The following is a 27,608-nucleotide window of genomic DNA, read 5'->3' as shown; positions in this document are numbered from 1 at the left end:
TTGGCCTGGCTCACTTTTAAGCCAGGTTCACTCCATGTCAGGTTGGGTAGCAGGTCAGGATTGATCCAGAAAATTAGCCCATTTAAGTAAATGGGTTGGGCTCAAGTATGGCCCAACCCATGTAAAACATTGTTATGCTGGGCTAGATGTCCCGAAAATTAGGCCATTTAAGTAAATTGGTTGGCCACTGATTAACCCGCTGCATATAAGATACTGATATACTGAGCCAGGTGACCCAACCTGACCCATAAGAAAATAGCCATTCTGAGTTTTTATCCTCTTGAACAGGAAAAATAATAGAGATATTAGATGAAGATGAGTACTGAATTAATAAAACACACCATAGATGGCATTCTTAAACATGGGTTGGGTTGACTCGAGCTTGACTCCATTAAAATTTAAATGGGCTGGGTTGGGTCGGCTCAGGTTTGGGCTTGAAACTTCTAAGTTGGCCAGGTCGGGACAGGGTCGGTAGCAAGTGAGGCTAGGGCAAGATTTCTTGGCTGGAAGTAAATGGATTGGGCTTGGGCTAGCCCTGATCCAGACCAATACCCAACCCGTTCCCATTCCACCGTTTAGTTTTGCACCACTAACAAAATGGTGGTGACTCATTCTCTCACATGTAGCACCGGCATACATCCATCCAGACCATCCATGTCATGTGTCCATTGCGGATGGATCATTCATAACACTGTGATCAATTAACCCTAACTATCCATTTATGGCTGGCTACCAAAGTGATAGGGTGGTTGAAATAATGAGCAGTATACTCTCCATTCACGGTCTGGATCTCCATTGAACCATGCCATGGGTACATTTGAAGAATTATGACTTGGTAGCAAGAAATGCATGGTTAGGATCAATCATTTATTGGAGTGATTTTAGATGTATATGCCATTTACAATGGTGCCCATAATATCAATGGTCTGCACAGCTGCAAGTCAGTGCCTCCTGTGTCACCACCATTTTTTCAGTGGTGCAAACCAACACACTTCTTCTGCATAGAATGAATGGTTCAGTTTTAATCTGGATTGGGCCAAGTATAAGAGTGGAAAAACAATATATATGAGTGTGTCTATCTTATATATAAATAAGATTAAAATAGAAAACTTTAATTAAAATAACTAGAATGCCTATATGTATGAATAAAAATGTATATAAATAGTTGAATGGTGTTCTTTGTCTCTATCAAGTCCTTCCTTTTCAAGTCATACATTCCTCACCATTCCTCACCAGTGCGTGAGGACTTATTTAAGGCCTGTTTGGTTGACACCTAAAAAATTAGTTCATCTCATTTTAGTTAATGGTAAGATATTTCTACAATGAGATGAACTACAGGTGTCAACCAAACAGGCCCTTAAGCAGTTCCTTCTACATTTGAGTTAGTTTGTGAGTGTGTGAGATAAGCTTGAACCTGACACCTACATTTGAGTGTATGCACATGCTAATGCATATGTGGAGACAAGAATTTTGGAATATAGGAAAGCAAAATATTGTGTGCTAAAGTAGAGTTCAATAAAATAGCTGGAACAAGGTCATGACAATGATGGTGCTGATGATTTGATAAGGGATAAAACATAAGATTTGAGCATATCAACATGGCATCAAGTTCAGGTAGGAGATTCAAAAGCTTGACATGAAAATTGCCTACTTCTTGAGGAATTTGTGGTTAATAGAAATAAAAGCATAGCCATGCATCAAAAACAGTGTATTAGAAATAGTCGACTTTTATTTTTTATTTTTTCCTGTTATAATTTCATGCACTTGATTAGTTCCCACCTTTGTCCTTTGTGGTTTTGCTTCCCAGGAAGCCTTTCCTCCTGAGGAAAACCAAAAAACAAGAAAGAAAGAAATAATACTGAAGCTACAATCCTGACAACAACACCAGTAGAGATCTCCTTGCCACTTTTTGGATGTGTAAATTCTGCACAAAGAACAATACCAAACAATGAATGAAAGAAAAAAAGCGAGTGTTCTGCACACCACACGAAGAGCAATGTGGCGGACCTGATTCCTCCTCCGCAATACAAGTTGTAAGAGTGCAAGCAACAAAAAGCAGTGTACAACTATCTTGGAGGCTACCCTCTCTTTGATCTCATTGAAAAGAAAAGATTGTTCCCATGGGACCAAACATGTGTCACAAGCCCAAGCAATAGCATTTTTGAGTCACCATTCTCAATAAGCAGACGTTTATATTAGTCCTAATATTAATCACTGGTAGCTCCCATGACTGAGTTGCCAATGCCAAATGACCCAGAAAAATCTGTAATGATGCCTTTGAAATTTCTAACCACATGGCCGATACCAGAAATTTCTGGATTGAAATACAAAACTCCCATTAACATTTAAATTCCAATCACCAGGAAGATGTCAAACATTGATCTTCTTACCTTTTGAGACGTAGTTGCTACTGCTTCAAGTTATGAAGGAACTCCGAAACCAAGACATCTTTGAACTCCTTCGAGACCATGCCCCAACAAGAGGGAACTTGATTGTGTCCTTCACATTGGATGAGGGTACCATCAAACATCCTTCAGGTTTAAAGATCTCTGCCGAACGACCTTTCATGAGGTTCATACTGAAGAAGCACTCAATAAAAACCTGAAAATGACCAGAAAATTGAGATCATGTCTCAAGCCACATGGTTATATAAAAATACAGTCCAATTCCGCATATTCCCAACACATGAAGCAAATGTTTGGAAAAGCCCAATTCCTTCTCTGAAGATGATCTTGAGCAAGAATCTTCTGTGACACCACGTCCTATATATGTTGGTACACTACTTGAAATCAAGATTTCACTAAAACTAACAAAGAGGCTTGGGCAGGTCAACTCGACCTAGTCAAACAAGTTCTTCATCGATTCAATCAACTTGGCATTTTTTCAATGACTCAGTTATAAAACCAAGTCAGGTGGGTTCAGTTTTGAGTTGACCTGACAAATCTGAGAGCAATCTTTGAACAAACCAATCATTCCAGAATATAGGTATCATGTTTTATAGGATAGTGCATTATGAAACATCTATTAGACCATGATCGAGTATCTTGTCCATGTACATTAAGTCTATACATATCCAAACAGTTTACTCAAACATCATAAATAACATGAATCAAAATCGAATAACTCAACATCAGCAAGAAGTCATGCCGACAAAGTAAGAAGCAACTAAGTTGAAACACGCACATTGAATTATAGCAATCAGGAAAAAAGATATCAGTGTTGGGACTCAAATACTGAAAAAGGTCCACACATGAAATCAAAAGAAAGTAAAACACATTTGGAGAAGTTAGCTTAACAAACAATGTTTCAGTAAGAACCGTTTGACTCACAGGAATCAATTCATAACATTACATTACATTCTCATTCATTCAGTATAGATTGCAGCTTTCAAGAGTCACAAACATAGTTCACTACTCATGTGGTAAATTTTACGAAACTTACCCTTGAGACACATCGAAGCTGCACCACCCAATAAGGAACTCATAGATATAACCATCAACATACATATATCAATATGTATATGTGTTGGCCTCCAGTCATAGAAAAAAAAAAAAAAGGATGTCTAACACATGTTTAAGATAACATAACACAATGGATGAGTAAGTTTAGCATAATTTGATTAACATCAAATTAGAAGCACGTAATCGATTATAGGAGTGACAATCACCATCCAACAATGACTTCCTTCGCGTTCATTTTCTGGCGAGATAAAAAAAAAAGTTATGAAAATAATTAATATCCAACAGAACCTGCACTCAAGAATCATATAAGGAAAGTACAGCATGATTATAATCTACTGACATCCTTTTCTTTATTTTGACTAACAGGTAAACCTATCAGAAGCTAGAGTGTTAGAAGTTTCAAAAGGTTAGAATACAAGGATGAGAAGAAAAAAAAAATGGAATTACTTTTACAGATGACAAAACTAAAAGTTCAACCAAGTTTGTGCTTACTGGAACTAAGAAAACAAACTGACAGCTACATGTTAGATGTGGATTCACACAACCAAATTAAGAACAAGTTTCAAATTCGGTATGTGCCTTCTGCCTTCTGATCCATGAAATCTCATAAAAATAGATAATCGAGCACGAAATAAATATGAACAACACATGCTATAATAAAGATCTAACTAATGCTTCGATAAGAGCAACAAATGCTTAGAAAAGTCAGAAAATAAGATTTATCCAAATATTCATCAACTAGCCATAAGAGATTGTTTAAATGTTTATATACTCCTCCAAATATTCATTGCTTCTAACACTAACCATCTATTTCTGAAATCTGTTGTACGTCACTCAAAAAAAAAAAAAAATCGAAATGGCATAATATTGGGCTTGTTAGCTTTCAGAAATGACTAACCTTTTGTCATTCAGACATCGCTTGAGAGCCAAGAAGTGGCTGACAAGATGGAGGGGAGAGGGAGGGTCCTTCGCAATCAATCTATTAAAGACATTTACACTCAAAGATGGGATGCAGATAAGATGTATAAAGGGTCAATGAAGAAAGGGGTGTTACAAGCATCACATCTCCTACTAAGCCCATGATCTCACAGCAATTTGGAGAGGGAATCCTAGACGCAAGTTGTCCGAGAAGTTTACTGATTTAGGTGCCAAAGATCCAACTAATGAAAGAACCATGGTCACAAGCATTAATATCATGTTAAGGAGAAAAGAGTAAGTCCATTGTCATCATAGCCCTGTCCCACCTACCTGAGGGTTAGGCAAAAATAGGAGACATCTATATAAGTGATGATTATGTATGTTTTGGTTCATAAACTGTGCTAGACACCAATAGAGTCATAGATCTTTCACAACATCCTTCCCTTCGCTGTTTGTTTGAAACAAAACCTCTAACCTGCCTTATGAAAAGGAATCTGAACCAGAGCCACGCTTACATTCAGATTTCTCCATTTGTATTCGTCAATTTCTAACCACTCCAAATAAAGTAATGGTTCTTCTAATACAATGAAAAGACTGGAAACATCCTATTAATAAATCTCAAAGGGATGGTACCACAGGCTGTAAAGGATTACATCAGAGCCACATCTACTCCAAGTTGAGCCTTTTGTCCTAGTGGTAATGGGTCAGGTTCAAACTCCACCCTGACATATTGAAATTACTTCATTGTACTGCACCCATTTTGTTGGGCCCTAACATAGCAGCCAATGACCATGGGTGGGACATGTCCTAGACACCCACCTTCCTCCTCCCTAGTAAAAACACCTGGGTTGCATTTGCATGCAATATCAAACTGATATTGTAATTGTTGGTCTTATAGAATGGGAATAACAACACTGATTACAAATTGCAATCCTGTTGATTCCAAGCTGGACTTGGACATAAACATCATGGATCAATATGCTACTTTCTCATTTCGAATGCACTAAACATCACCAGCTTGGGTCAGATCATTCCTCTTTATTAAATTGAATGTTCAAAATTTAATTCACTTGTGCATACAAACACAGCTTATAAGTAAAAATAAATAAATACAGAACCATAGTCCGATAATCAATGAATCAACAATGAAATGATAATGAGCTCTACAGAGTGTTCCTTCCTCTGTTTCAACAGTGGGTAATAGCTTCTAAACAAGGAACCCGTGTCAATACGAAAAAGATACATTTATTATCACCTCAAACAATAAAAACCCAATGCCAGCCACAACAAGAAGCATACCTCCCATTTACCAGAAATAAACTCATCATCGGTCACATGTCCAAGAGATAGTCTGCATGCCCTTTGATTGTGTGATCAAAACTGTTTAGTCTTGCATTCTCTATACATGCAAGCAGACAGTCCCTTGTTCTTTGATCACATGTACATTCTTTGAATACACACATAAAAAGGTCATGCGTTCCTTCATCACAACATCATGACTAAAACTTGCGATCACTCCATCATGCATTCTCATCTATACAAATGATTGGTCCCGGCTGTCCTTTGATCACAAAATAGGAACGGCCCCTGATAAATTAGAGCTCTCCCAGACCTCAATTCCTTCAACCCCATCTCTACTAACAAACAACCGATTCCCACCGCCTTCCATTTTCCTTATAGTCCCTTTACTTGAATCTTCCTCTCGATCCACAAAATTCCTTCTGTAAGTCCTCTCACAAACATCTCTCACCTCTCTCTCCCCCTCTATTTGAGACCAAACCTCCAAACACCCCTCTCTGCTCACAAACACTTGCCTTTTGTAACAATGAATAACACTACTCGTCCCACCCCCAGAATACCTCAAGCTTGGATTTTTCTCTTCCAAATAAACCCAAGGGTCCTCCCCCAATTTACGCAAATCCGCCACTGCCAAATCCCCCGACTTAGAGCAGACCTTGAAAATCGCCGATTCATCTGGGTCAACATCCACGTTCGCAAACGAATCGCCAAACCGGCTGCTCCGGCCCGACCCCGGCTCATTCGTCTCCCAAACCACGCCCCCCGAACGGAGATCCCACAGCCGGATATAGCCAGAGTACCCGAACGCGCCGGAGCTTATCGCGCTGCCAAACAGCAGGCCGGGTTCCGGCAGGTAGGTCAGCTTCTCGGCGACCATTGCTTTCGCCGAGTTACCGTTCTGGCGCCCGATTTCGGATACCGGTTTTAGTGTCGACTTGTCGATCGAGAGGACAGTGTTCTCCTTGTGCGGGCACTCGAACGAGGCGAAGACCGAGTCGGCCGAGTCAGTGACCGACTTGACCAGGGCCTTGTAGACCCTCGGATCGGCTGGGTCGGACCAGTACGCGGATCCGACGTGGCGCCCGCACGCAAAATCGTAGAAGTGGATCCCGGCGGCGGACTCCGACCCTATCCCAGCGATCTCCGGCCAGACGCGGCGGATCGATGTGATGTCTTCCAGGTGGGACCGTACGGTGCCGGTGTAGGTCAGTTTCCAGTCGTATGCGGAGATCTGGCCACCGTGGGCGACCCAGACGGAGCCGTCGTCGGAGGCGGAGAAGGCGGTGGGGATCCCGTCTGCAGCGGGACGGATGGTAGCGACGACGGAGGCGTCGATGCCGGCGAGGGGGGGCGGCGACATGGCCGATTTGAGGCGGGATTCGACGCCGTAGTAGAGGGCCTCCTCGGCGAGTTCTTGGTTGGAGAATCGGCGGGCTGTGGAAGGGAGGCGGCCGGAGCGGAGGAGGGAAAGGAGGACGGAGAAGATCTCTGGGTCGCGGTCGATGAAGACAGGGTCGGAATCGTCATTACTCGGGCGAGTCGAGAGAGCGGCGAGTAGCGAGTCGGGTCCGGCGGCTTGTAGGGTGGAGATGGTGGTCTCGAAGAGCTTTCCGCCTACGTTGAGCTTGATGCGGTCATGCGGGATCAGATGAGGGGCAAAATTGGCATTTTGGTCGGCCATTTTTTTTCCACAGAGAGAGAGAAATAAGAAGCTGATGAGGCCGCGTTTGAATCCTGTAAGAGCTGCCTTTGGTTTTTCTGCGTCCTCGTGCGAGACGAGTGGTTTTGCACCACACGTGCCAAAATGTGGCTTTCGTGCAAGATCTGGATCATTCATTTGGTGCGACACGCTTTGAGCTTTACACTCGCCTGGAAGTGAGCAGCACCCCTAACCAGTTGAGTCACGTGGACGTTTGGCAAATCTAACTGACTCGAATCCTCTACTTTACCTATTTTAACGAGATTGGTAAAACAGGAGCCGATTAGGTGTTACTACCCTCACCGTGGGGCCTACCTTGATGATGTGTTATATATCCACTCCGTCCATCTGTTTTTCCAGCTCATTTTATATTACTGTTCTATTAAAAATTAAGTAGATCCAAATCTCAAGTGAACCATACTAAAGGAAACAGTGGTGATTGAATGTGCACCATTGAAAACTTCCCAGGGCCAACCATACCTTAGATGAAGGGACAATACAATGACAAGATTGATCCACAACTTTTATGACCGACAAAAAGTTTTTAATATTCATTCACTACTTTTTTCAGTGGTGTGGTCCACCTGCGATTTAGATCTTCCTAAGTTTTGAGATACCTCCATCTCCATGAACGGAAAAAAAGGGATGATAGGCACGTATATATAAAACATACTTAAGGCAAGCTTGCTGACATCAAAACTCTATCAACCCATCATAAGGTATAGGTATGTGTTTTGTCTACGCAGCCCATTCATTTTTTAAAGCTCATTTTACCACATGAGCCATAAAAGAAGTTAAGCAAATCCGAATGCCAGGTGAGTGTACATGCAATCAATGTTAATTTAACATCCACCATTAAAAACTTCTTAAGACCCGGTATAATATTTATTTGTCATCCAACATGTTTATAAGGTCTCATATTTCTTGATTAAAGGAAAACACAAATATCAGCTTGCTTCCAAACTTGTTGAGCCCGAAAAAAGTTTTCAATGGTAAGAATTCAATCCTTACTGTCTCATATGATGGGGTTGACAGGTGTTTTGATTTTATCTCATTTTTGGGTTTATACTATAAAAGTTAAAAAAATAAAAAATAAAAAATAAAAAAATAAAATTAGACAGCCAACGTGGATTAAAAAAACATCATGGTGGAGCTCATAGAGCTTTGACTCTTGCCAGCTTGCGTGTTGGGTCACTAGCCAAACCCTATTACCCTAAAGGGAGGGGCTTCAGTGGACCCTAACTACAGAGCCCACAATGATGCATGTGCCTTACATTCATTCCATCCATCCATATTTAAAACTTATTTTAGGGCATGATTAAAAAAATGAGCATATCCAAACCTCATATGAACCATAGCACATTAGTAATTGACCATTAAAAAACTTCTTGTGAACCACAAAAAGCCTTGGAGTAGGATGATATTTGTGTGGTCTCTTCAAGTAGGTTGTTGTGACCTTATCAATAGCTTGGATGGCAAGTAAACATTCCCGTGGAATTCAAGAAGTTTTTAATGGTAGGGATTCAATCACGACTATTACTTGTGGTGTTGTCCACCTCAGATTTGGGTCTACTTAATTTTCGGAATCATGCCTAAAATGAGCTTTCAAAATGTTTCGGAGCTGTGTGGGCCACCATGTTGGGCAGCGGATTGTGTGGTGGGCCACAGGCCACCAACCTCACGTCACATACTTATGTGGCCCCCACCACGATGTATGTATTATATCCATACTGTCATTCCATTTGGCAAAATCTTTTTAGGGTATGAGCCAAAAAATGAGGCAGATCCAAAGTTCAAGTGGACCACACCACAAAAACTAGCAGGTACAATGATTTCCACCGTTTAAACCTTCCTAGGCCCCACCATAATGTTTATTTGCCATAACCTTTCTATAAGTTCACACAGACATGGATGAAGTAAACAAAACAAATATCCTACTGATCCAAAACTTTTTTTGACCCCAAGAAGTGTTCGATGGTAGAGCCTCAATCCACGTTGCTTTTTGGATCTGCCTCATTTTTTGGATCATGCCCTAAAACAATATCACTAAATGGATGGGTAGTTTGGATATAACATATACATTATGATGGGCCTGCATAACTTGATTACATCAACATACCACTATGGTCGATGGCGTAGCCAACTACGCAATATGCTTCCGGTTGAACTTGAGGGTCCGTTTGGTTATTCAATTATAACAGTAAATGGCTGTAAATGGGTAATGATTATTTACTCCTGTAATTGTATGGTGATGTTACTTACATTTGACTGCAATGATGATCCTATTACATTATTTCTTTCACCCACAAATTACCGTAAAAATGGCAATTTTAGTGTTAAAAATGTAACAATTACAATTTATATTACTGACTTCCCTCACAACTGTATTTGGCTCTCAATTTACGAGCCATAATTCCTGATTAAGCAAACACCTAGAAATGATAATGATGGGTTCTAGTGCCCATGTGGGGTGTGTGTATGAGAGAGAGAGAGAGAGAGAGAGAGAGAGAGAGAGAGAGATGCCAATGTCACAACTCCAAAAGCAAAAATAATCTACTGACATCTACTCTCTGTTATTCAGAGGCTGAGAATCCACTTCACTCAAAAGAGCCATCTCTAGGTGAGCTGTTGACACCATCATGGTTTGGCCCAGGCTAGGATTCGTTCTCTGGCTTTGGAACTCTTGGTAACCAGTGCTACTGGATCTAAGCTTCAAATAATCACTGGAAAAACTTGAATTCGGAATAGGATCTTGGATATCACTCCCTCCTTCGAGCATGCTAACCACAGCAGACATGGCTGGCCTAGGTACTGGATATGCATTAGTGCATAAGAGTGCCACATTGATCATTGCAATTGCCTCTTTCTTGTTGAACTCCAACCCCAACTTTGGATCGACAAGCGCCATTAAACTTCCTCTCTCTTGCAGACCATATGCCTACAATATCCACAGTTGAAAACAAAGTCTTACCATTTACAGTGAAGATCTGCCTTTATCCCACTAAATCATACAAAAAGATGCAGTTTGCAATTTATACCACAGTTCTAAAACTCACTGATTTGACCTGAAACTCAGCATGTAAACTCAACTCATGACCTGGAAATACTCGCCGAGTCGACTAGAAGGCTCAGTCAACTCAATGCAACTGTCCAAGACTCGGATGAGAAACTTGGTGTTGTTTTATTAAAAAGAAAACAAGAGGGAGGTAAAATTTGAACCCTGAACCTTTACTAAAGATAAAGTGCTCCTAAACAGAAAGGTTTTTCTGCAATGTTATTTGGTTTTCTATTTTATAATACTTATAAAATTTTATGACTATTAACCATAGTTAATATTTTAATTATATATAATTACATATTGAGTTGAGTTGGGTCGAGCCTTCAAGTTAACCCGGCCCAGCTGAGCATTGAATCGAGTCGAGTTTTCGGGTTTTTGAACTATGATTGATACACAGCCAAATTGCCATTGGCTGGGGTCCCTAGCCAACAAGGTGCAATTTGCAAGGGCACCCAAAAAGTGGAACTGATAGAAGCAGGCTTCCGGTTCATGTTTTTCCACCTCAAATCACATGCATAGGGGGAAATGCTGAACATATTTCACTTGCATTTTGGCACAAGCCTATAACATTGGCTTTGGGAAAACGAAACTTCCAAGCGTTGAATGGAGATCTAAATTACCCAATCCACTAAATGAATGTGATTCCCCTCTGGCCTGAAATCTGTGATGCTCTTCCCACTGATGATTTCCAAAGCAACGACACCAAAGCTGTAAACGTCTGCTTTCTGAGTCAGGTAACCATGCATTGCATATTCTGGTGCCATATAGCCCCTGCAAAAACAGATCATTGTGAATTTTATTTTTCTTGATGAGGTAATGATAGTCTCACATGCTTCGGTTAAAGATGGTGCTGCTATGGAGACAGCCAACTAATTTTCAACAGAAGCCTCCATACAAGTGATAAGGACCAGTTTGGATGTGTGCAACCATTTCCAAGTGAATCAATCAGAAAATAGCAAATGGCAGAAAACGCAGATGGATCCATGTGGGGACTATTGAACCCTCATTTACAGGTTTGACCAAATACTCTTGGTTCAGTATTCTGAGGACTAGATGACATGAAGGTGGGACAATCCACAGACCGAGGGAAATCCAAACAGGGCCAAAAGCAATAATGCTAAGGTTTTATGCCCATGCTGTAAAGAGTACTGATTCGTTCTGAGAAAGGACTAGGAACCTTATTTTTTGGGGAGAGGGTAAATGCTGGACTGCACAATAAAAGGGGAAAAAAAGAAGAGAGGAGTCTTGATACTAAAAAAACTAAATGCACTAGGACTTTATTAACTTCAGTGGAGATGCAGGCATGCAGCAAAATACACCATTATGATGTCATGGTGATGTTCCTGAAGCCCCATAAATGCCGCCATTTCTCCTCTTTTTCCCTCTTATAAACATCAATCAATTAATGTGGATGTCTTTTGACGTTGTCACTTGTTAGCTCCTATTGCTATTTCTCTTCACATATATGGTCATGTGGGGCCGACTTCTAGGCCATCTATTTGGGTTGCATCAGGTGGGCCCTTAGATAATGAATCCAATGGTGTTGATCATTAAAGAATGGCATGCACAGTTAAGTATATCCTGGGAGAACCAGCTCCTGAACCATGAGCATCATTCACCATTAAATCTGTACTTATATAAATGCTTACTGTGTGATTACAGACACCATCTCATGTTCTAGTTAGTGCTGGTATTGATGTGATTTTGGCTGTCAGTGGCACCACTGAGATGTCATAAGTCAAACTAGTGATGCAAACTTCTATCTCATTTTTGTGGATCTATTCAATTTATGTGGTTGACTTGCCTCATTCTGTTCCCCATTTTAGATTGAAACTTGTAGCTACTCCGCCTATGAGAAATCCCTGACAGGCAAATGGCATTCACCAATTTCCCAGAGTGCTGGTTCAAAAGATAAAACTAAGAAATGTATTGAGTTTTATGTCTGAATACGTAGACGAATACTATCACTAAGAGTATGAAGGTATGGTTTCCATTTCATAACAAGGAGGAAAATTGTGCATGATGACTCACAATGTTCCAGCTACTCGAGTGCTAATGTGGGTCTTCTCCTCTTCACGAAGCCTTGCCAGACCAAAGTCAGATATCTTTGGTATAAGATCCCGATCGAGCAGTACATTGGTGGCTTTGATGTCTCTATGAACAATTTTCAGGCTCGATTCTTCATGGAGATAAGCCAGACCTCTTGCTATACCAATACAAATCTTGTGTCTTGTTGGCCAATCAAGTTGCAATTGATATTCTGTTGGGCCTACAAAACATCCGGTTAAGAAAAAAATGAGTCATATTACTTCCTGTTGCATCCGTACGGCATACACATAATGATACGAAAACAAATGAGCTCACCAAACAGAGCACGAGCAAGGCTATTATTTTCCATGTACTCATAAACTAACAATAGTTGATCTCCCTCGATACAACATCCATTAAGTTTTACAAGATTTGGGTGTTGCAAAGCAGATATCATGCCTATTTCATTCACAAATTCATGGCTTCCTTGCTGTGATTTGGATGAAAGCTGTTTCACTGCAATTGAAGTACCATCTGATAATAGACCCTGCAATATAGTAATGTAAGAAGTTTTATTACCTTTTTCTTGAAATATGTTTGTCTCAAAGGTAATTTTATATCAGGATAAACAGTGATTCTGTACTATACCTTGTAAACAGAACCGAAACCACCTTCCCCAATCTTGTTTGAAATGTGAAAGTTTCCTGTGGCAGCTCTAATCTCTCTTAAGGTAAAAAAACCGATTTGTAGATCTAAATCTCTGAGATCTGTCCACCAGACAAAGTTAGACATGAATGTCTAAAGAAGTTGATAAATTCCACGTCTTTTGGTGCAGTCTATGCATGATTTATCACACAATGGGGTACAAGCAAGCTCTTTTGAGCATGAGACCAGAAACATAATTGAAAAACAGGATTAATTAGAGAGCAAAAGAAATGCTCAAAACCTTGGGAAATAAATATAAATATTTTAGAGCAAAATTTTCTTCATGCAGCATTAATGTCATATATTAATAGGCCTAAAAATGACATGTCTATACTATTCATTATTAGGTAAAAAAACAGCATACAAATTTCCATGAATGATTGACACTTCCAAAGAATGCCAAAAAGCCTTGCTTTTGTAGATTGTAGGTAGCTGATCTTAACCTTCATTTCCCATCACAATAGGCATTTAAGAAATAACAAAGCATATCATGATCGTTCTGAGCTACATGATGGATTGTCAAAAATGATTTTTCTCTGTATTTCATGGAAAGAAAAAAAGAGTGGAAATGAACTTAGAAGGGAATGAATAACAATTTCTCAATATGGCCAATATTTTTTTTAACACAATTTTCAAAATAAGGAATAGTAAAGGTTTGATGCACATATTAACTCTTTCTTAAAGTAGAGTGCGTGCACACACACACACACCATCATCATCATAGCCTTGTCCTAACTATTTTTGGTCTGAACACATGCATATATAGGGTATTTAAATATGATGGAGGTATTTAACCAACATGATCAGCTAATGAAGAATATTTTCCTTACATAAAGCACCCACTTAAGCAGTTCCTTCAACATTTGAGTTGGTTTGTGTGTGTGTGAGATAAGCTCGAACCTGACACCTACATCCGAGTGTATGCATGTGCTAACGCACATGTGGAGACAAGAATATAGGAGTATAGGAAAGCAAAATACTTTGTGTGCTAAAATACAGTTTAATAAAATAGCTGGAACAAGGTTATGACAATGATAGTGCTGATGATTTGATAAGGGTTGAAACATAAGATTTGAGCATATCAACATGGCATCAAGTTTAAGTTGGATATTCCAAAGCTTGATACGAAAATTGCCTACTTCTTGAGGCATTTATGGTTAATACTAATAAAAGCATAGCCAAGCATCAAAAGCAGTGTGTTAAAATGGTCGATTTTTTTTTTTTCCTGTTATAATTTCATGCATTTGATTAGTTCCCACCTTTGTCCTTTGTGGTTTTGCATCCCAGGAAGCCTTTCCTCCAGAGGAAAACCAAAAACAAGAAAGAAAGAAATAATACTGAAGCTACAATCCCGACTACAACGCCGGTAGAGATCTCCTTGCCACTTTTTGGAGGTGTAAATTCTGGAGGTGTAAATTCTGCACAAAGAACAATATCAAACAATGAATGAAAGAAAAAAAGTGGACCAATGCAAACATTCAGTCAATAATATAGTGATACACCAATGCTGATTTACTGAAAAAATGTACCATATATGAAAGCTCAAAAAGCCCTCGAAACTTTATCAAACGAATTAACTGTACCAAAATCACTTCTTCTACAAATCTGACTGTACCCTTCTCAAAAGCATTTTATATTTTATGTTTAAGAAGCCAAAAAATGTCTTGTGTATAAATTCTGCTGACATTCCTTGCAATTTGTTGCTTGCCTCTTTTGTCTCCCAACATGGTGGTCCAGACCATTAATCTAGTAGGCCCATTGAGAACTGGCCATGTGAGAAAACCCCATTTATCAAAGATCCTTGCCACCCAGAAGAAACGATGAGATATGGATAATTGTTTCCAACTTCCCACATATGGATGGTGAAGATCTCTAATCAACAGATTTTTGCCACAGAGAAAATCCACAGTTGGAACCTACTAGATGCATGATACGAATAACCACATGGCAAGGCACAACAGGTGAGCAACAATGGGAGAGCAGAAAGGGTGAACAGAGCTACCTCTATTATACATTAGTCCAATGCTCCAATATATATACATATTTTTTATGAAACACAATTGAAATTAGCCAAGCAATAGACCCTCCAGTAAAAATCAAACAAGATAAGAAACCACTTATGCAAACACTGCCACTTCAAGACTTTTTCTAAGCCAAGAATAGTCCTTAGGATCTATTTACTGAACTACAAAGATAACGAGAACAACACACTTGTACAAAACACGCATCATACCAGGGTCCACAGAAATTGCTGAAATGAGAGGGCCATAGGTTCCTTGCTCTGGGACAATTTGTGTCCCTTTCCCCGCCCAACAGAAACGGATCTCCAAAGTGTTATTAGTCACAGGAACAGTAGTAAAATTCTTCACAACTGCTTGACCAGAACCACCAGCTTTATCTTTGATATTGAAATCCTTCAATACCAGTTCTCCCTGCAATAAACTAATTCAGTTACACATGACTCCTGTAAATTAACTGAAAAGTGTCTCTGCAAGGTGATTGACTACCTGAATGTAAACATCAAATATGCGCTTTCCAAGGCTGCTATATGTTCTGTCATCTGTGAAGATTATCTCTGCAAAGTGGAGCTTTATGGTGTAGTTCCCATTTAGAAGACAGAGCCCATAATACGTGAGGGAAATGGGAGAAAGCCGTGCTTTAGCGTACAACTCAGAGTTAGGCATAGATAGCATGGATTTATTTTCTGCTATGTAGCTGTCTATAAGTCTGTTATCATTAATGAAGTTTCCAGTGCTACTAAGTGCCCAGTTTCTTCCATCGCTTAAAACAAAGGTTGAAGTGCCGGACAGTTCTCGATCTGCTTCATATGTAGTGTTCTTGTTTATAGTTACTCGATCTCCACCACAATTTATATACAAAGAATAATGATCTGCCATATAAATCTGCAAGTGATTAGTGCTGTAGGATAAGATCAAGGAAAGATCAAGGAAAAGGCAAATTCGAGCTAACCCAATTCAGACAGTTACTTCCATGCCTCATCTTTGTTTTCGTTTTTCTTTTCCACTACCTCGATGGTTTTTGTACCTTTGGTAAACTTCCAAATTGACCTTATCAGACCCTGGTTTAACACAAAGTTATCCTTTCTTCAAGTTTCTTTTCTAGGTGTCTTCTATGCAAAATATAAGTTTTACAATAATTTTAAAGTTATTTAACTATGAAATTTACAACTCAAATTGGTAACGAAGGACCAGCCTGTCTCCAGCTTGGGTAAAGCAAGAGGGTTGATATCGAGTAGGCAGGTGATTGTTGTACATCTGCAAAACAATCATGAGAAAGCTGACCACAAATAGCTGGGACAAGGCAATGACAATGATTTAATTATCAACATTTAATAGGGGAAGACTCGCATTCCATTGAACATTTTAAATTAAATGAAGAACCACTTTAAGTGGGAGGAAAATATGCATTTATGGCGATATAATTAGTTTTAGTAGTTAAGAGCATGCTTTGCATTTAAATGATACTCGCATCAAATACTAGATCCACAGAAGTTTTATCTTCCAAGAAGCGAGGAGCTTATTGTTAACTAACATCCTCATCTTTCCCTGATTGTCGTCATCTTCTTCATCTTTCGTCTTCGTTCCAAATCTTTGTAAATATGCTATGCCTTTTAGTTGTATTGGAAAGGTTAGAGAATTTGTTGGTTGATATAATTATTGTTGCCACTTATTGCATACTTTGGAAGGAAGATCAAACAGGAAAACACCAAAGACAGAAGTGAGAACAAAATAGACAACTTCAAGGTAACACTAATTCAAAAAGGGCATACTAACATTGGAAGGAACCACACCAAAGACAGATTTGTGAATGAAGAAGACAATTTCAAGTTCACACTAATTAAAAAAGGATAACCTTACATTTTGAACAGGGAAAGATCTTTTTTAAGCATGGAAAAGCTCCACTTCTGCATTATCAATGTGGTCAAGAATGCATCAGCATGAATCACGTATTTAAATGTGCCTGGGGCTTCCAAATTAACCAAACCAGCTACTCACAAACATCGACGATTATCTATAATTTACCATGCAGTTTCACAAAAAAGTACTCACGTGTTGTTCCCCATTGAAGAGCTGCCAAACAAGTTTCTGTAGAATAAAAAGCGAAAAGCTCTTTGAGGGGAAAAAAAAAACAGAGAGGAGAGGATTAAAAAAGAAGAAAGAAAAGAAGAAAAGAAGAAGAGGCTACATAACCTTAGGTAGGGGTGACAATGGGATGGGTGGCCAAGCCCTATAGGCCCAAGGCTTGGGCGTCTAAACTTGGCCCGAGGTACTAGGCTAGGCTTGAAATTCATGCCCAGTCTGCGGCAAGGACTGGGCGAACGATGAATGGTCTAGCCTGGCCCTTTGTCCAGGTCCGATTATCAAGTGGGCTACCGTAGTACAAAAAAGAATGGATGGTTTAAAGACACTTGCAAGTAGTTCCCAGTCAACGTAAATGTAGCATAAAGACACACGTTGAATTTAGGGTAATTTTTAATGATCAAAACTATTTATATGATAGGGCTTGTCATGGATGGAAGATAACCCAAATGAATTCTTAGATTGAATTATTTCAAACCTTTGAATATTTGACTCTTTTCCTTGCAAGGCCAATCCCGCATGGCCATGTTTAGGGCCAAGGCCTTTTTAGCCTGATTAGGAAATGAGTCAAGCCAGGGCTGGGGCTTTTGAGACTAAGTACAAGCTAGGGCCAAAACCATTTATATGGTGGGACTCATCATGGATAGAGGATATCCCAAAAGAATTCTTAGCTTGGATTATTCCAAACCTTTGATCATTTGACTCCTCCTTATAAGTTATAAGGCCAATCCTATTAGACCAGGTCCAGGGCCAATACCTTTTTAACTCGATTAGAGTTTGGGCTAGGCTAGGGTGAGGCTTTGGGGACTAAGTCTGGGCTAGGATCATCCTGGCTCAGCCTGAGCTTGGCCCGTTGCCACCCCTACCATGAGGTACTAAAATGTTAAAACTATTGAAGACTATTCTTACGTTCTTCCTTGTTGACAATTTAGTGGCACAAGGCTTCCCCATGTAAAATTATTGTAGGAAAGATCACTGCAAAATTTTGAGAAGGAAGCAACAAGAAAAAAATGACATAAAAAAGCTATTCATGTGTTATGGAAAAAATAAGCCAACCATGTAAATAGAATATAACACATGGAAATAATTTCAAACCTCAATGGTGAAATTTTGACAAAAAACGATTCCTGTTAATTTGGGAACAATTTTTTCTAGCATTTGACCATATCTTTAGAAAGATTGAACTCGTAAAAAGTTTGTCCTTTGAAATTCACTGGCTTATGCAACTTTAAGGGAAACTCAAAGTACCAAACAACTTCTATACAAGCACTCAAATTTTTAAGAAAAATCTACAAGTATAAGATAAATAATCCACCAAGATTTTCTATGAGATTTCCTTTGATTAAGGCTCCATTTGGATGGCAAATCCAGAAAATTTGGAATAAGACTAATCTCCATACCCTCCACATCATATTTGGTCAAGAAAGTGTCACTTTTTTCCACTTGACAATTTTGGAAGTTTTTTTAATAAAAGAAAAATGTTAAAAAATTGAGATTAAGCAAAGAAGGCATCATCTCGGTGACACGAATCTGACGTGTAGAGTATGCAGCATGCTGAAATTTGGGCTTAGACTTAATTGTGTTTTTGCATGATCCCCTACCAAAACAGAGTTTAAACCTTCCATATTTGCATTCTTCTTTCTCGAGACAACCTTAAGAGCCAAGTGTTAGCATCTTCCCCATATCATCATAATCATGATAGACGGGCTTTACAATTTCCTTTTGTCCCAGCTTTACATGCAACGTGTGGTTTTGTAAAGGGCTATGGAACATTTGGCAATCTACCAGATGCCTTTTAAGTAAAATGATGAAGAGACGGTCTGTCATCTCTTTATTCATTGCAAGATGCTTGGCTTGTGTGCTGTGGTGGTTTTTTCATTGAGATTTAAACTGGTTGAGGGGTGGGCAAGCGATCCTTTCGGTGAGGAGGGCTGAATTCTCGGGAGAATTCTTCCATTCACAATTTTATGAGAAGTTTGGAAGCTAAGAAATAATAAGAATTTAGAGAGCATGTTGTTTGAAATTTTAGCAGAGAGTAAAAGTTACATCATTAATTTGTCTTTTACTAGAATACTCCAGGCAAGCATCTCTTGAGATTGAAATTCCATAAAGCAAGTGAAATCAAGCACTCAAATATTGGTGCCTAAGTGAAGACCGCTCTGTGGATTTCTTATGGGGTGTTTAGATATAGAGACTTGGACTTGGAAAAGCAACATGCAATCCTCACAAAATGAAAAACTGTGGATTCCAACGACAATTCTGCTATTTGGTTTGGAGTGTAGTTATTTGGGAAATGATAAAAGGTCAACAATCAAAAGGTGACAGGTGTCTCATGCAAACTTGGAAATTTACATTTAACAATTTTTTTGAAGACATAAATATCCACAATTTCTGACTGTACCTTTTTCATAAACGAGGGAAAAGCACATTTCTTAGGAAATTGTTTTCATTTCCAAGGTATTCAACATTCCTAAACACCTTGTTAAGTTAAATTTATAAGGTAGCTCCTTAAGTTATTCAGGTTTGTTAGCAATTGGTGGTGTGTTTTTTGATGGAATAAGGGACATTAAATTGGAGATCTCTAGTCAGACCGACCAAAAGTATACATAAAACAAAAGGACTCATTGACAACGTAAAAGATGTTTAACTTAGTGATGTCTGGTAAACTCTTGGTGGAAGGTGATTGTGCCAGTCCACTGGGCTTTTAAGGAGAAGTCTGGGCTCTTAGAGGCTTGCTAATATGATTAAGGAAATTTATTAGTTAGCTAAATATTTAGAGGTTTATTTTCATGTTCTTCCTTGTTTCACTAATGAAATGATGGATTGTCTTGTGAAAGATGTTGGTTCTTGTGCCCTCAAAGCCAATCAAACATGGCCTTTTGGCTTCTCCACACCACATTCATCTTATTACATTGCATTATAACTAATCTTGTTATGATATGTTCCGCATCAATATTGATCTTAAGTACTTGGTTTGATTCTACTCAATGTAGTCCATTGATGATTTTGTAGAAAGCCATGTGTATTAGTTTGGCCAATAATATAGAGGGATTTGTCTTGGTAGTTCCAACTATTGGTGTACTCAGTGATTTAAGTATCCGTATTGATGCATGTCTCACACCCTTGGGATATAGAAACATATCGGTATCTCATAGGAAATATTACATGTATCACATAATGTACTGCTATTTTTGGGAGATGTAAGGAATTTGGTCAAAATTTTCAATGAAATTTCAGGAGATGTTAAAAAAGATGTCATTACACACTTAGAACTCAAAAGATCACAAAAAAAAAAAAAAAAAAAAAAAAAAACAAAGCAATTACACATAATAAGTTTCCTTTGTATAGGGTTCTAAACTATGCCCTATTTGACAAAAGTGATGAAACTATATTCAAAATCAGTTCATCTAATTTATAAATCATAGAAGGCATGTATGAAAACACAACCAATACATTCAAAAGCCAAAAAAGAAGTAAAAATATACTTATGTGGTGCCTTCAAATATTATCATCTCAAATATTTTAACATTTTTTTACTTATTTTTAAATAAAAAATTAAAATCATAAATAAGTAATATTTCTATAATTCATATCATTTATTAACGCATTCAATATACTAAATACTTGCACTAAATCTATCCTACAATGTACAATGCGCTTATTTAAAATTTTAAAAATATATATTCTTTATTTTTTAAAAAAATCTGAAAAAATAAATGCGTGGATGACGTTAAACATATGATTAGCATACACTCATAAAAGCATAAATATTAGGCACAAATAACATTCGATCAATCTAATTTCCTTAAAACATAATTTTTGAAATATTTTTAATTAAAAGATAATTGTTTTCAAATTTTTAAAAAAGTTCCTTTAATCTGTAAAATAGCCTCAAGCACTCTAATTTAATTTTTCCTCACTCCACCTGCAAGTTAAATGGGTAAAATAGAATAAAATTCAAAATTGCTCCAAATTCAAAAATCAGAGGTCAAAATCAATGATTAAGCATACAAAATGTCCAAAATCATGGATTATTAACTTCATTTTACTAATTTCAAGAAATTCAAGAAAGAAAAAAAATTCAAATTAGCACAAAATCACCTATTGAATTTCTGATAATGCATGCTCTTCGATCACGATTTCCGCACCCAAATCCCTTTTTTCTCTCCAAACAAATGAAAAGGATTAGTTAAAATCCCCTTAGGAATGTAGTCACGGCGAAAGATAGTAAGAAAATCAGGTTTTTGGCAATTTTTCGCAAGGGGATTGATGCAACCGCAAATCATCGATACATATCGTACGTATCGAAGATATCGGGTAACTTATAAAGGTGATATTTTGTGAAATATCGATCGATACCAGGAATTTCAACACTGTCAGCTCAGTTGTGTATTGCTGCTATGCAATAGTATCAGCCAATACTATCGATATTTAAACAATTGGGTGTACTCAGGAAGTGTGTCAGGTTGTCATGGTACTGTAGACTACTTTGTAGTGTTGACTAGGTCCTGGCCAATTTGAGAGAGGTCTTCACATAAGTACATGAGTTTGCTCACATGGCATTGAGACACATTTCACAAGGAACACTTGAAGGAATTCTCTATTTCTCTCAATTAGAGAGCATACACTCCTCATGCATGTTTTGTCAATCCCTAATGGGAGGGTCCATCATGAAGACTTAGGTTCTCTCCCATGGAAGTTTTGATGCATGTTGATGTCAAAATCTGGTTCACCCCCCGCCGAGCCTTGAATGCTTGGAGCAAACCCTGGCCCTACACAAAGCAACAAGCAAAGGAGACCCTGGCACAAACAGGGGACCCTCCGATGCCTAAGTTAGGCTAGGGAAATAGGGTCTAAGTGGTGTAAGAGTAGAGTGAAGGTGCGAGATGTTGCGTACCTGTATCAGTAGTAGTGGCCTGTATTTATACTTGAGGGCTGCGATGAACGTGTCCGATAATTTCGGCACGGTCATCGCCACTACGCAAGGGCTACACGCGCACAGTCGTCGGTGGTTATCCAAAGATCGTGCTATGAGCATTACTCCAGTCGTGCGTTACTGCTTTCGCTGACCAGGGTTAGCGTCCGAGCTGACCTCATGGTCCGGATCTTACTCAACAACTCGAACCCATGGATAAGTGGATTATTGATATGCTAAGTAGAGAGGGTCGGCTTGGAGGAACGCTAGGTGGGTAGGTGATGCTCTCCTGTATTCCGAGTTGACATAATCGGTTCGGACGTGCTGTTGTAGCTCCGAGATCCGGCTCGTAGGATGTGAGATGACTCATTCCGAGTCTCGGTTCGGTGTCATAACTCTACAAGAGCCCTTGGGTTGGACATTCACCTCAGGTCGGAGGCTTATCAGTCCGAGGCCTTGCTCATTGGTGCCAAAGTTGACCTTGATGCGGCTCGGTTCGGATTTACCCATAACAGAAGCCCCCTTACTCTCTAAGTTCGAGTTCGGACTCAGAGAGTAATAGACTCGGGAAAGTGAATTGAGGCTTGAAGAACAGAACCGAGGCTTGGGGAAGTGAGCCATCGATTTCCTTGCAATGATGGGGCTGAATGAAGTGTTGCTATGATGAGCTTCAAGACCTGTGCTCTATACGGAGATAGCCGCTTCTCCCGCTTTGGCCACTGGGCATCACACACGTGGCCAAGGATGTCGAGACGGTTCAGCCGAGTGAATCAAGGGATGCCATGTGGATCTCGAAATGTGAAGAGACGTTGGCGCATTGAATGCTGGTAGCGCACAGGTCGGAGCAATGCGAAGAGGCGCCGGGGCATTGATTACTGACTGCGCACGGGTCGGAGTGACGTTTGGTTGCGCGTATTGCGGATCGCCACGCATACGATTGGACTCGGATCCGAGCCGTTTTAGCTTCGGCGACAGTTGTCCGTCATGATTGCAGGCGGCAGAGTCAGGCGATAAAAATCCCGAGGTTCCTTTCATTTCATCTTTCCTACGCTCGAATACTCTTTGGCTTTTTCTGATTCCTGCTCTCCTCCCTGAGACCTGCTGCCGAAAAAGAGATTTTCCTGGTCGGAAAAGAGGATTCCACTCGGATAAGCTCGCCGGAAAGGAGAATTTTCACCGAAGTAAATCGCCCACAGCGCTGTGAGTCTTCCACCGTTTCACTTTTTTCTTCACAATGTCGAGCAATTCGGACGAAGTCCGCGAGGTCCAGAATGGGTCGGAGCCCAAGAGCACAGATTTCGAGCGAAGGGGCTCAAAAGGTACTCTCGAGGCTGTCCCACTGTACCCTCCACCCAAGAAGAATACCAGAGCTAAGACCAAGGGTTGAGCTGAGGGGATGAAGAAAGTACCTCCAGACCCTGCTAGGAGATCGCTAGCCGGGCCCTCGGGAGGCCGAGTTGAAGTCGGGGTTCTAGGGGGCTCAGTCTTGGTTGAGTCACAGATGGCTCAACTTCGCACCGAGTTCCAGATTCCGGGCTCGGTGCACATCAGGGCTCCTTCTGCCCTTGATGGACCTGGGACCCCCTCCGACGGAGAAGTAGCAGTCTTCGTCTGAGCCCTTCAATGCGGACTCCAGTTTTCGCTTCATCCTTTTATGTGCGCGGTGATGGCACAACTGAGGCTAGCTCCAGGTCAGCTAGTCCCTAATGCGTGGCACATCCTGGCATTGACCTTCATCATCTGGCAAAAGTTAAGGCACCAGGAGCTGTCGCCGGATGAGTTCCTAGTGATGTACCAGCCTAAGCACAATCGGGACAAGCCATACTGGTACTATTTCTCGGCAAGGGCCCAATACACCCTGGGCCTTGTCGCCAAGCTTCCTTCTTCCAACAAGGATTGGAAGGGAAAATGGTTCTGGGCCTCGGGAGAATGGGAGGCTCCAGCATTCAAGCTTGGACGCCTCTGGGTCCGAGTACCCACTAAGTTTGCCCTCCCAGGTAGATTTGCATAGGCTTGAGCTTTCTTTTCTTCTCTGCTCATTTTTCGTTCTAACTTTTGCTTGTCTTGCTTGTAGATTACCTAAGGGGCTCGCCAGAACTCTCCTCCCTCCTCCGAGCTCAGATAGCCAGGGCTCGATTACTCAAGGAGGAGGATCGTATCTGGCATAGTCAATCACTCCAGACAACCTTGTGTCGTCCGGCTTTTGCAGAGTCATGCCTTTCCTCGCGGCCTTAGGCAGGTTTCATGACTTCATTTCTTTTTGTTACTTGTTTTTCCTGAGTAGAAGAGGCTAACTCTTTTGTTGATCAGGAATGGCTGATGCAGCGGGATTGAAGAGGAAGAGGGGGAGAGCAGCACACCTTCTGTTCAACATCATTCTGGAGTTGACATCAGAGACCCGAGTCAAGATAACGGCCCGAAAGAGGAAGACTCCAACGGCCGAGCCGTCAATGGCAGAGGTGGCCGCGGCACCGGCACCAGCACTAGCACTAGTGCCAGCGCCAACACTAGCACCGACACCAACCCTGGCCTCCGAGGTTATCCTTTCCCCGCTTCCTAGGATTTGAAGGGAGGTAGTGGGAGAATCCACAGTGCCGAACTTCTCTCACGACTCGGTCGCCGATGTCGAGAACCGCAATCTCGTGTTCACTGCAGCGGAGGTGAACGAGATTTTGGTCCATGGAGTCGAAGCACTGGTCGGCGACTCCAATGCTCCCGAGGCTGAGGCTTAAGCCTCGACTGCTGGTGGCGTTGGGGGTGTTGCGAGTCCGGTCCCTTTTGCAGGATAGGAGCTAGTGACCGGTCACTAGATGTCGCTCGCTGCTGAATGGCTGGGCGACCAAGCACAAGCCCGAGTCGACTGTGGTCCGGACCATGACCTGACTGCCCGAGTCGGTCATAAATGACTTTGCATCGTGCTGTTACATGGTAAGTCTTTTGGTCTCGGTCATTTTACTTGTAGTCTTTTGGCTGTTGATCTGACAACATAACCCTTGATTTCTCAGGTGTTGCCGACACTCGTCCAGATCAGAGAAAGGCTGAGGACGATGACTCGGCTTGAAGGGGAGAAGGCCGAGCTAGAAGAACGCCTGAAGGCCTCAGCTGAAGAAGGCGAGAAGCTGAAGGTCTGGCTCAGAGAGGGTCATCTGAGGGAGCTAGGGCTCTAAGGGGAGATCAACGAGCTGTAGGCTCGCGCTGACTCGGCGGAGTCCGACCTGAACAATTCGAGGGCGGACAATGCTCGGTTGGTTACCGAGCTTGAGGCCGTCAGGCTCGAGGCTGCTGAAGGTCTTGCCAAGCAATGCTCCGAGTTGGAAGCCTTGGCTACTGAGGGTCTTGCCAAGCAGTGCTCGGCACTCGAGGTTTTGGCTACTTCCTAGGCCGCAGCGGCTGTGGAGGAATTCAAATCCTCCAAGGAGCGAAATGATGAGCTGGAGAAGATTTACAACTATGCCTACAACGCCGGCTACAAAGTGTGCTTGGACGAAGTCCGAGGTGCTTATCCTGAGTTGGACTTCGATGTCTTAGCGATGGAGGATGCCGAGGATTCTCTAGCAGCAGAGGCGGACCCACCAGCAACTGCCGAGGCTAAGAAAGCCCCTGAATCTGAGCCCCCAGTCGACCCGACTTCGAGTTGATCCTTCTCATTCCCCCTCTTTTTGTAACGACAGGTTGTAATTGAACATACCCAATCTAATCTTTTGACTCAGCGTGTGAATGTTCACCTTTTTCATGTTGTTGCTTGCTAAATTTGTTGAATGACGAGCCGACCTCTTCTTTGAGGGGTCGGTTCATCGAAGGGTTCTGTGTCAATAATTGAGATGGCCCTTTGCAGCGCACTTAACCGTTTTATAGACCATTGTCGAATGACGAGCCGACCCCTTTTTTAAGGGATTGGTTCGTCGAAGGACTTCATTTCTACACATGAGAGATGACCCTTCGTAGCATATTTAGCCGTTTCATAGACCATTGTCGAATGACAAGCTGACCCTTTCTTTAAGGGATCGGTTCGTCGAAGGACTTCATCTCTGCACATGAGAGATGACCCTTCGCAGTGTAGTGAAGTAACCGCATAATAAACCAAGTAGAAGAGTAGAGTAGAAGAGTAGGCGATCTTTTATTAAGAGTCGAAGCAGCTAGCAGATCCAATCCGTACAAGATACAAAGCTTTCCCCCTTAAGGGTAGTAAATCTTTAAATGCTCGGCATTCCAGGGGTGAGGCAACGGACGTCCTTCCAAGTCCTCTAGACAGTAGGACCTTGGTTTAGCCAAGCTGACCACCCGATAGGGTCCCTCCCAATTCGGCCAAAGGGACCCTACTCCAAGCTCCGCAGTATTCTGGAAGACGCGGTGAAGGACTAGATCTTCTCGTTGAAACTGTCTTGTGCTAACCCTGGAGTTGTAGAACCTAAAAGCAAAGAGAAGCGATTCTCCTTTGGTTTTCTGTGTATTTGAGACAACCTAAAAGGGTTGAATATATAGAGATTTACAGTCATCTATACAAGGTAAATGATAAAGACAGAATCATCTATCTATGGAAATTAGATATACAAGGCATGTGGTTATACAAGGCATGTGGCTATACAAAGCATGTGGCCATGCGGATTGTTTGACATCCCCCCTCAAACTAATGTTGGTCATTGACAAGTAATAGTTTGCCAACTAGAAATGAGTGTTGTGTAGAAGTGAGGGACTTCGTGAGAATGTCTGCAATCTAATCATGGGATGCAACATGTGGAAGAAAAATGAGCCCAGACTGAAACTTCTCTCGGATGAAGTGACAGTCAACTTCAATATGCTTTGTCCGTTCATAAAAAACAAGGTTAGAGGCAATCTGAATGACACTTAGATTACCTACATGTAGTGGAGTAGGATTCTGTAAATGAATGCCCAAGTTAGAAAGAAGTCCACGTAACTAGACAAGTTCACTACAACCAGCTGACATCGCTCGATACTCGGCTTCTGTGCTTGATTTGGAAACAGTGGCTTGCTTCTTACACTTTCAAGAGATGAGAGAAGTGCTGAGAAAAACACAGTAGCCAGTGGTAGATCTTCGTGGTAGAGCGCAACCGGCCCAATCAGCATTCGAATAAGCACGAAGGTCCAGAGTTGTCGTGGAGGAGAAGAACAGTGATCGATCTAGAGTTCCACGTAGGTACCGTAGGATGCGCAACACCGCAGTCATATGAAGAGTCCGAGGAGTAGAAATAAACTGGCTGACAACTTGGACAGCATAGGCAATATTAGGGCGAGTCATTGTTAAGTAAACCAGACTCTCAACCAAACGGCGGTATAATGTGAGCTGCGCAAGAAGATCACCATCGTCACGGTCATACTGAACATTAAGTTCTAAGGGAGTCTGAACTGTCTTCTGATCCGTCAATGAAGCCATAGCGAGAAGATCCTTGGTATATTTACGCTGGCT

General features: G+C 41.0%; 2 protein-coding genes across 8 annotated transcripts in view; both read right to left on the bottom strand.

Moving 5' to 3' along the window:
* Nucleotides 1-1,709: 1,709 nt before the first annotated feature.
* On the bottom strand, nt 1,710-7,391 carry LOC131245474 (protein ENDOPLASMIC RETICULUM-ARRESTED PEN3). Of its 4 annotated transcripts, XM_058244968.1 has the most exons (3): nt 5,679-7,391; nt 2,391-2,601; nt 1,710-1,924 (listed from the first exon to the last, which is right to left on the bottom strand). In XM_058244968.1, exon 1 carries the CDS (start codon nt 7,357-7,359, stop codon nt 5,947-5,949), a length of 1,413 nt encoding a protein of 470 aa, XP_058100951.1. In that variant the 5' UTR covers nt 7,360-7,391; the 3' UTR covers nt 1,710-1,924; nt 2,391-2,601; nt 5,679-5,946. The 4 variants fall into 4 exon arrangements, with proteins under 4 accessions (XP_058100951.1, XP_058100949.1, XP_058100952.1 ...); XM_058244966.1 differs by lacking the exon at nt 1,710-1,924 and having other exon boundaries at nt 2,203-2,601; XM_058244969.1 differs by lacking the exon at nt 1,710-1,924 and having other exon boundaries at nt 2,203-2,601; nt 5,690-7,391.
* A 2,296-nt stretch (nt 7,392-9,687) lies between these two features.
* The window catches only part of LOC131245471 (probable LRR receptor-like serine/threonine-protein kinase At1g07650), a 50,542-nt gene continuing 32,621 nt past the window's right edge, over nt 9,688-27,608 (bottom strand). For all 4 annotated transcript variants that reach the window (XM_058244959.1, XM_058244960.1, XM_058244961.1 and 1 more), the window contains 11 exons: nt 18,178-18,243; nt 17,239-17,274; nt 17,047-17,093; nt 15,676-16,058; nt 15,402-15,600; nt 14,428-14,571; nt 13,112-13,230; nt 12,800-13,010; nt 12,467-12,704; nt 11,056-11,206; nt 9,688-10,315 (listed from right to left, as the gene is read on the bottom strand). In XM_058244959.1, coding sequence (XP_058100942.1) covers nt 9,941-10,315; nt 11,056-11,206; nt 12,467-12,704; nt 12,800-13,010; nt 13,112-13,230; nt 14,428-14,571; nt 15,402-15,600; nt 15,676-16,058; nt 17,047-17,093; nt 17,239-17,274; nt 18,178-18,243 — 1,969 coding nt within the window. In that variant the 3' untranslated portion in view covers nt 9,688-9,940. The remainder of the gene's footprint in view (nt 10,316-11,055; nt 11,207-12,466; nt 12,705-12,799; nt 13,011-13,111; nt 13,231-14,427; nt 14,572-15,401; nt 15,601-15,675; nt 16,059-17,046; nt 17,094-17,238; nt 17,275-18,177; nt 18,244-27,608) is intronic.

The sequence above is a fragment of the Magnolia sinica genome, chromosome 5 (genome assembly GCF_029962835.1).
Source record: "Magnolia sinica isolate HGM2019 chromosome 5, MsV1, whole genome shotgun sequence".
NCBI classification, from domain to species: domain Eukaryota; kingdom Viridiplantae; phylum Streptophyta; class Magnoliopsida; order Magnoliales; family Magnoliaceae; genus Magnolia; species Magnolia sinica.
This window is presented reverse-complemented; position numbering and strand designations above follow the sequence as displayed.